General features: G+C 44.4%; 1 protein-coding gene across 1 annotated transcript in view; it reads left to right on the forward strand.

Moving 5' to 3' along the window:
• Positions 1-9,171, forward strand: part of LOC112077203 (protein Niban 1-like) — a gene marked incomplete at its 3' end in the record, with an annotated part of 35,032 nt that overhangs the window by 17,510 nt on the left and 8,351 nt on the right. The window contains 5 exon segments of the mRNA XM_070441602.1: positions 660-788; positions 1,036-1,150; positions 1,613-1,780; positions 8,315-8,366; positions 8,368-8,424. Coding sequence (XP_070297703.1) covers positions 660-788; positions 1,036-1,150; positions 1,613-1,780; positions 8,315-8,366; positions 8,368-8,424 — 521 coding nt within the window.

Consider the following 9,171-nt stretch of genomic DNA (forward strand, 5'->3'; position numbering starts at 1 on the left):
TAGCGAGGCACATTTGAAATAAATCGCTCTAACTGGACACAAAATAATTCTAAAACCAAGAAAACTATTTATTAATATACCCCTCCTCCGTCTCCTGTAATTAAAAAATAATAATTTGAATTCTGTAATATCCCAAAAATCTCAACTAACACTCTTCACTCATATCTAACAATGTCATCAAGCCTCTCAACACGTAGAACCCCCATAATGCTCTGTGGCACAATCACAATACAACTCGTTCTCTGATCCTAATTCTAAGGTTGCATGGASAACATGTCAGTTCATACTGCAAAAGCTGTGATTGGTTGGAGGACGTCCTCTGGAAGTGGTCATAATTACCATGTGTGTCTATTGAAGAGGGTGAGGCCTACGAGCCTKCTAGGTTTTGTATTGAAGTCAATGTAGCCAGAGGAGGACGGAAGCTAGCTGTCCTCCGGCTACACCACGGTGCTACCCTACAGAGTGCTGCTGAGGCTACTGTAGACCTTCATTACATAACAGTGTATTTTAATCAATTATTTGGTGACATATGAACATATGAACATATGAACACACACACACACACACACACACACACACACACACACACACACACACACACACACACACACATACACACACACATACTCACTCCTCCTCCTCCTGCATCTCTCCTGTAGGAGCCCCTTAGGCCAGAGGAAGTGCTGTATCAGGACAGTGTTCTGCACTATGACGACACCGGGAAGTGGAAGGAGAGGTTTGTGGTGATGAGAGCCAATCACATCCTGGAGTATCATGACAACCAGGAGGTAAACCAATACCATACCAACATACAACCGACCGTACATGACCATGCACAACATTATATGACTTAACATGACCATATGTAATGGAGAATAAACCCCAGGCCGGGTGATGGATTACCTCACCTGCGACCTAAAGAGTTGTGTTAGCTTTCTAAGGTAATGCCTTGGCTTTAGCTCAGCGGTCTAACACATAGTCAGTCACATTACTCTGATGTTTGGTAAATTGGTTGTTGTATTTGTCCCTCCACAGAGCTTCGGTAAAGGTGTTCCGGCCAGACAGAGACTCCTACCAACAGGGGGCGTAGTTCTGACATCCGAGGAGAAGTACACAGCGCTGGTGGACAAGGCCTTCCCTGACCCTAAATGTGAGTGTCTGGTCAACCCCTAAAGAGATACAGCAGATTCTTGAAACACAGAGGCACACAACTGTTGAAATAGCAACATGGAGACCGGGAGACAGGGGGGAAAATGCAGCAGTTCAATCAATCAGTTAATTGTATGTCAGTTTCCTGTCTACCTCAGACTGCCCTGACCCCTGACCCCTGACCCCTAACCCTGTGTCTGTGTGTTGTACTATAGGTTTGAAGGAGGAGACATCTCCCCCCATGGTAGTGGTACCTTCTGGTCAGTTCCCTGTGTACCTCAGACTGCCCTGACCCCTGACCCCTGACCCCTGACCCTGTGTCTGTGTGTTGTACTATAGGTTTGAAGGAGGAGACATCTCCCCCCATGGTAGTGGTACCTTCTGGTCAGTTRCCTYTSTACCTCAGACTGCCCTGACCCCTGACCCCTGACCCCTGACCCTGTGTCTGTGTGTTGTACTATAGGTTTYAAGGAGGAGACAMCTCCCCCCATGGTAGTGGTACCTTCTGGTCAGTTRCCTGTGTACCTCAGACTGCCCTACAGACGAGACGTGTACTTCAGCTTCCCCCAGGAGGACCGACGAGCGACCTTCCTCTCCGTCCTCACGGGCTGCATCAGGCACCAGAACCACGGTACGCTACACCTGGGGTTCTGACCCCTGACCCCTGACCCTAAACCAAACCCCTGAGACTTGGTCTAATGTATCCTTTGCCCACTGCTTTATTCAGAAAGTAATTGAATTGTGTCGGTAGTAAACATTTTATTATCAGTTTATTAACGAAGCAGTCTGAGTGCCTTTTTAATTTATTAACGAAGCAGTCTGAGTGCCTTTTTAAACCTACTAAAGCCAAGGTTAGACTGGGAGAGCAGGGTCGTCCTGTACGAAACTTAAGTCCAGTAAAGACCCGGGTCCATTTTGTGGGCCTGCCCTAAAAAAGGACCTATCTGGTGTTCTGAGGCTCTAAATTGGCTGGTTTGCATAACTAAAACTTCTCTCAAAGGTGCTGTATAATAAGTCGAAATCTGCCTGTCTCACCACCTGCCTGTCACCAAGGGATACCCCAAGCTCAATTTACATTACTCAACAAACAGTAGATCAGTGCAGTAGGAAGCTCACTCATCCATTTATTTTTAGATGATACATGTCCTTATACTCCACTGGCCCTTCCACGGTATGTTGTGTTAATGCTCTATCAACAAGCTTCTATGTCCAACAATCTTCTCTCTTCCCTTAACCCTTGTTCTGAACCACCTCCAAACTAAAGGTCATTGGTTGTAAGAAGACATCGCCCCTCTCCGCACAGTGTGATTACTACCTCTTAGTTAGAGCTTGGGTATGTACAACCTCATACTAGACTATAGTTTGGAGTATGGCCAGACCGGAGCACTGTCCTTCTCAACAGCACATGATCAAATCTGCAGCATAGTTAATCCTAGACTTGGTTCTCTATCGTAATCCGCTCCTCTTTCACCCAGCTGCCAAACTACACCCTGATTCAGATGACATCCTACCCATCACAAGATTACAGAGATGTAATTATAGATCGGCAGGTAAGGGTTCTCTCGAGCAGCTAGATGTTCTTTACCATTCGGCCATTCAGATTGTCACAATGCTCTTATAGACCAATCACTGACTCTTACCTACTCTGTAAACTGGTAATCTCTGTATACCCGTCCGCAAGACCACTGGTTGATGCTTATTTATAAACCCCTTAGGCCTCACTCCCTATATCTGAGATATCTACTGCACCCTCATCCTCCACATACAACACCGTTCTGCCAGACACATTCTGTTAAAGGTCCGAAAACACACACATCCCTGGGTCGCTCCTCTTTTCAGTTCGCTGCCACTAGCGACTGAGCGACTGCTAGCTTTAAAAGAAAAACTAACCATCCTGTGACTCGGAATCTCTGTTGAGTATAAAATACTAGTCATGCACATACACATGCTAATTAATTACTTAAAAACTATAACATGTGATTTGTCTGTGATTTTTGTTTAGATTCCGTCTTCTCACGTTGTATAGTGGTCCTATTGTAATTACAGACCTCTACATTGTTGTAAGTGGACTGCAATCGGCATGTGTAGTCATATTTTCTCTTATATATTTATTTTTTATCCCAGCCCTCGTCCCGCGCAGAGGCCTTTTGCCTTTTGTAGGCCGTCATTGTAAATAAGAATTTGTTCTTAACTGACTTGCCTAGTTAAATAAAGGTTTAAATAAAATAATAAAATAAAATAAACCATTCTAAAGGAGAAAAACATCACACTCGTGCTGTAGCTACTGAATTAGCAGGCACATTATGCATCGAAGAGACACTAAATTTGCTGCATACGAGTTAAAAGCACATTGAAATAAATCGCTCTAACTGGACACAAAATAATTCTAAAACCAAGAAAAACATTATAATATCCTCCTCCGTCTCCTGTAATTAAAAAAATAATAATTTGAATTCTGTAATATCCCAAAAATCTCAACTAACACTCTCACTCATATCTAACAATGTCATCAAGCCTCTCAACACGTAGACCCCCATAATGCTCTGTGGCACAATCACAATACAACTCGTTCTCTGATCCTAATTCTAAGGTTGCATGGAAACATGTCAGTTCATACTGCAAAAGCTGTGATTGGTTGGAGGACGTCCTCTGGAAGTGTCATAATTACCATGTGTGTCATTGAAGAGGGTGAGGCCTACGAGCCTACCTAGGTTTTTGTATTGAAGTCATGTAGCCAGAGGAGGACGGAAGCTAGCTGTCCTCCGGCTTCACCACGGTGCTACCCTACAGAGTGCTGCTGAGGCTACTGTAGACCTTCATTACATAACAGTGTATTTTAATCAATTATGTGGTGACATTATGAATATGTAAACAACAACACACACACACACACACACACACACACACACACACACACACACACACACACACACACACACACACACACACCCACACACACAACCCATACACACACACATATCACTCCTCCTCCTCCTGCATCTCTCCTGTAGGAGCCCCTTAGGCCAGAGGAGTGCTGTATCAGGACAGTGTTCTGCACTATGACGACACCGGGAAGTGGAAGGAGAGGTTGTGGTGATGAGAGCCAATCCATCCTGGAGTATCATGACAACCAGGAGGTAAACCAATACCATACCAACATACAACCGACCGTACATGACCATGCACAACATATATGACTTAACATGACCATATGTAATGGAGAATAAACCCCAGGCCGGGTGATGGATTACCTCACCTGCGACCTAAAGAGTTGTGTTAGCTTTCTAAGGTAATGCCTTGGCTTTAGCTCAGCGGTCCTAACACATAGTCAGTCACATTACTCTGATGTTTGGTAAATTGGTTGTTGTATTTGTCCCTCCACAGAGCTTCGGTAAAGGTGTTCCGGCCAGACAGAGACTCCTACCAACAGGGGGCGTAGTTCTGACATCCGAGGAGAAGTAACAGCGCTGGTGGACAAGGCCTTCCCTGACCCTAAATGTAGTGTCTGGTCAACCTAAAAGGATACAGCAGATTTTGAAACACAGAGGCAACACAACTGTTGAAATAGTAACATGGAGACACGGAGAACAGGGGGGAAAATGCAGCAGTTCAATCAATCAGTTAATTGTATGCAGTTTCCTGTCGTACTCAGACTGCCCTGACCCTGACCCCTGACCCCTACCCTGTGTCTGTTGTTGTACTATAGGTTGAAGGAGGAGGACAATCTCCCCCCATGGTAGTGGTACCTTCGTGTCAGTTTCCTGTGTACCTCAGACTGCCGCTGACCCTGACCCCTGACCCCTGACCCTGTGTCTGTGTGTTTGTACTATAGGTTTGAAGGAGGAGACATGCTCCCCCATGGTAGTGGTACCTTCTGGTCAGTTTCCTGTGACCTCAGACTGCCCTGACCCCTGACCCCTGACCCCTGACCCTTGTCTGTGTGTTTACTATATGTTGTAAAGGGGAGACATCTCCCCAGGTAGTTGTACCTCTGTCATTCCCTTGTAGCCTCAGACTGCCCTGAACCACTGACCCCTGACCCTAACCCTGTTTCTGGTGTGTTACTTAGGTTTGAGAGGACGGAACACTCCCACCCACGGTAGGGTACTTTGGTCATTCCTGTGTCTAACTGGCCCTGACCCTTGACCCTTACCCCTAACCCGTGTCTGTGGTTGTAAACCTATAGTTTTGAAAGGAGGAACATTCCCCCCATGAGTGTACCTTCTGGTCAGTTTCCTGTTGTACCCAGACTGGCCGCTGACCTGACCCGTGACCCCGACCCTGTGTCTCTGTGTCTTTACTATAGGTTGAAGTGAGGAGACATCATCCCCCCATGGTAGTGTACCTTCTGCGTCGCGTTCCCTGTGTAACCTCAGATGCCCTGACCCCTGACCCCTAGACCCCTAACCCTGTTCTGTGTGTGTACTATAGTTCAAGAGGAGACATCTCCCCCAGGAGTGGTACTTCTTGGTCATTTCCTGTGTACCTCAGACTGCCCTGACCCCTGACCCCTGAACCCCTAACCCCGTGTCTGTTTTTACATAGGTTTAACGAGAACATCTCCCCCATGGTATGTTACCTTCTGGCAGTTCTTGTCATACCTCAGAACCTGCCTGACCCCTGACCTCTGACCCTGACCCTTGTCTGTGTTTATTACTATAGGTTTATAAGGAGAGACTATCTACCCCCATAGAGTGTAACCTTCTACGGTTCATTTTCCTGTTACCTCAAGACGCCCTGGACCCCTGACCCCTGACCCTGACGTGTCTGTGTTTACTTATAGGTTTGAAGGAGAGAACATCCTCCCCCCATGTATGGTACCTTCTTGGTCAGTTCCCTTTGTACCCTCAGACTGCCCTGACCCTGACCCTGACCCTGTGTCTGTTGTTGTACTATAGGTTTGAAGGAGGAGACATCTCCCCCCATGGTATGGTACCTTCTGGTCAGTTTCCTAGTACCTCAGACTGCCCTGACCCTGACCCCTGACCCCTGACCCTGTCTGTGTGTTTGTAACTATAGGTTTAGAAGGAGGAGACATCTCCCCCATGGTATGGTACCTTCTGGTCAGTTACCCTGTGTACCTCAGACTGCCCTACAGACGAGACGTGTACTTCAGCTTCCCCCAGGAGGACCGACGAGCGACCTTCCCTCCTCCTCACGGGCTGCATCAGCACCAGAACACGGTACGCTACACCTGGGTTCTGACCCCTGACCCCTGACCCTAAACCAAACCCCTGAGACTTGGTCTAATGTATCCTTTTGCCACTGCTTTATTCAGAAAGTAATCGAATGTGTCGGTAGTAAACATTTTTATTATTCAGTTTATTAACGAATGCAGTCTGAGTGCCTTTTTAATTTTACTTAACGAAGCAGTCTGAGTGCGCCTTTTGTCAATTTCGAATCTAACAAGAACTCTATATTAAACTCTATACTAACCTCTATTTCTAACCTCTTATACTAACCGTTCTGATAAACCTCCTATTATTAAACCAGTTCTGATCAAACTCTCTATACTAAACCTCTATATCTAACCAAGTTCTATAACTCTATAACTAAACCAGTTCTGATACCTCTATACTAAACCAAGTGATAACCTCTATTTAAACTTCTACTAAACCTCTATACTAAACCATCTATAAACCTCTATAAAACATCTCATGATAAACCTCTATATAAACCAGTTCATAAAACCTCTATACTAACCTCTAACTAAACCTCTATAACTAAACCTCTATACTAAACTCTATATTCTAAACCTCTATACAAACCAGTTCTGATAACCTCTAATACTAAACCAGTTCTGATAAACCTCTATACTAAACAGTTCTGATAAACCATCTATACTAACATTCTGATCAACCTCTATATTAAAACCAGTTCGATATAAACCTCTATAATAAACCAGTCTGATAAACCTCAAATATTAAACCAGTTCTGATAAACCTCTATACTAAACCAGTTCTGATAAACCTCTATATTAAACCAGTTCTGATAAACCTCTATATTAAAACCAGTTCATGATAAACCTCTATATTAAACCAGTTCATGATAAACCTCTATACTAAACCTCTATACTAACCAGTTCATGATAAACCTCTATATTAAACCAGCATGATAAACCTTCTACTAAACCTCTATACTAAACCAGTTCATGATAAACCTCTATATTAAACCAGTTCATGATAAACCGCTATATTAAAACCAGTTCATGATAAACCTCTATACTAAACCAGTTCATGATAAACCTCATATACTAACCAGTTCATGATAAACCTCTATACTAAACCAGTTCTAATGATAACCTCTATCTAAACCAGTTATGATAAACCTCTATAAACGTTCCCATGATACACCTCTGATTAAACCGTTCATGATAAACACGCTAGCCTGCTGTGTTGTACTGTTGTATCTTCGTTGTCTTGGTAACAACCTAATAATACTCCTCTGCACACATGAGCTTCCTGTGAGGGAGAAAGCTAGAGCCAGCCTGTCAGTTAGTGGTTAGGCTTAGCGTTTAAGCAACTTCTGCAGAACAACCAACCAGAGCAGGTTACGTCAACTCCTCTTTTAGCTCTGCCTCATTACCAACTAGTCAATAGCAAACTTATAAAATACATGTTCAGAGGATGCAATGACTACGTAGCTCAGAAATAGAAACAAAAACATACATCTCATTCCTAGCTCATGCCTCTCTTTCCTTCTCTTGCTCTCTCAGACACTATTTTATTTTATTTTTCTCTAGTTTCACATGTACATTTCACAGTGACAAAAAGGAAGTGTTTATAAATATTGCATTTGTCTCAGATGCATTACTCATTCTTTCAGTATTTAAGACAAACAGTTATGCCATAGAGAAATATTACACTTCTCACATTCCTCATATTCTCTATTTCATCTCTCTCTCATCTCTCCCCCCCTTCCTCATCTCTCTCTCTCTCATCTCTCCCTCTCTCATCTCTCCCTCTCTCATCCTCCCTCTTCATCTTCCCTCTTCTCATCTCCCTCTCTCATCTCTCTATCTCTCTCACTCTCTCTCATCTCTCTCTCTCTCCCTCTCTCATTCTCTCATCTCTCTCTCTCTCTTCTCTCTCTCTCTCTCTCTCCTCTCTCTCTCCTCTCTCTCTCTCTCTCTCTCTCTTCTCTCACTCTCTCTCTCTCACTCCAGATTCTCTGAGGAGGTCCTCCTGTGAGTCTCAGGCGTTCCTCAAGGCCATACATTCTACCGGCAGAGAAAGGACACTATGAGTCCTGGGACATGCTGGTGGGCTGTGGGAGCAGGTGATGCCCAAACCCGCACATACACACACTGTTCAACATACAACAAAGATAAATGACTGACTTTGCATCTAGCCACACAACTCACTTCTGAAACACACTCCACTATGAAAACAACTCTGGAAACATGCCCATAGGTCGAAAACACAACACTCTGAAAAACACTACTCTGGAACATGCCCATGGTCGAGAACTCAACATATGGAAAACAACTCTGAAACATGCCCATGGGCGAAACACACTTGAAACACACTCTGGAACATGCCCATGGTCGAAAACTCACTATGAAACACTCTGGAACATCCCATGGTCGAACTCACTATGAACCACACTCTGGAACATACCCATGGTCGAAACACACTCTGAAACACACTCTGGAACATGCCCATCGGTCGAAACTCACTATGAAACACACTCTGGAACATGCCCAATGTCGAAACTCACTATGAAACACACTCTGGAACATGCCCATGGTCGAAACTCACTATGAAACACACTCTGGAACATACCCATGGTCGAAACACACTATACACTCGTCACACTCTGAAACACACTCTGGAACAGACCCATGGTCGAAACACACTATGAAACACACTCTGGAAACATGCCCATGGTCGAAAACTCACTATGAAACACACTCTGGAACATGCCCATGGTCGAAACACACTCTGAAACACACTCTGGAACATGCCCATGGTCCGAAAACACACTACTTGAAACACACTCTGAACACACTCTGAAACCCAT

The sequence above is a fragment of the Salvelinus sp. IW2-2015 genome, unplaced genomic scaffold (assembly GCF_002910315.2).
Source record: "Salvelinus sp. IW2-2015 unplaced genomic scaffold, ASM291031v2 Un_scaffold4381, whole genome shotgun sequence".
Classification (NCBI taxonomy): Eukaryota; Metazoa; Chordata; class Actinopteri; order Salmoniformes; family Salmonidae; genus Salvelinus; species Salvelinus sp. IW2-2015.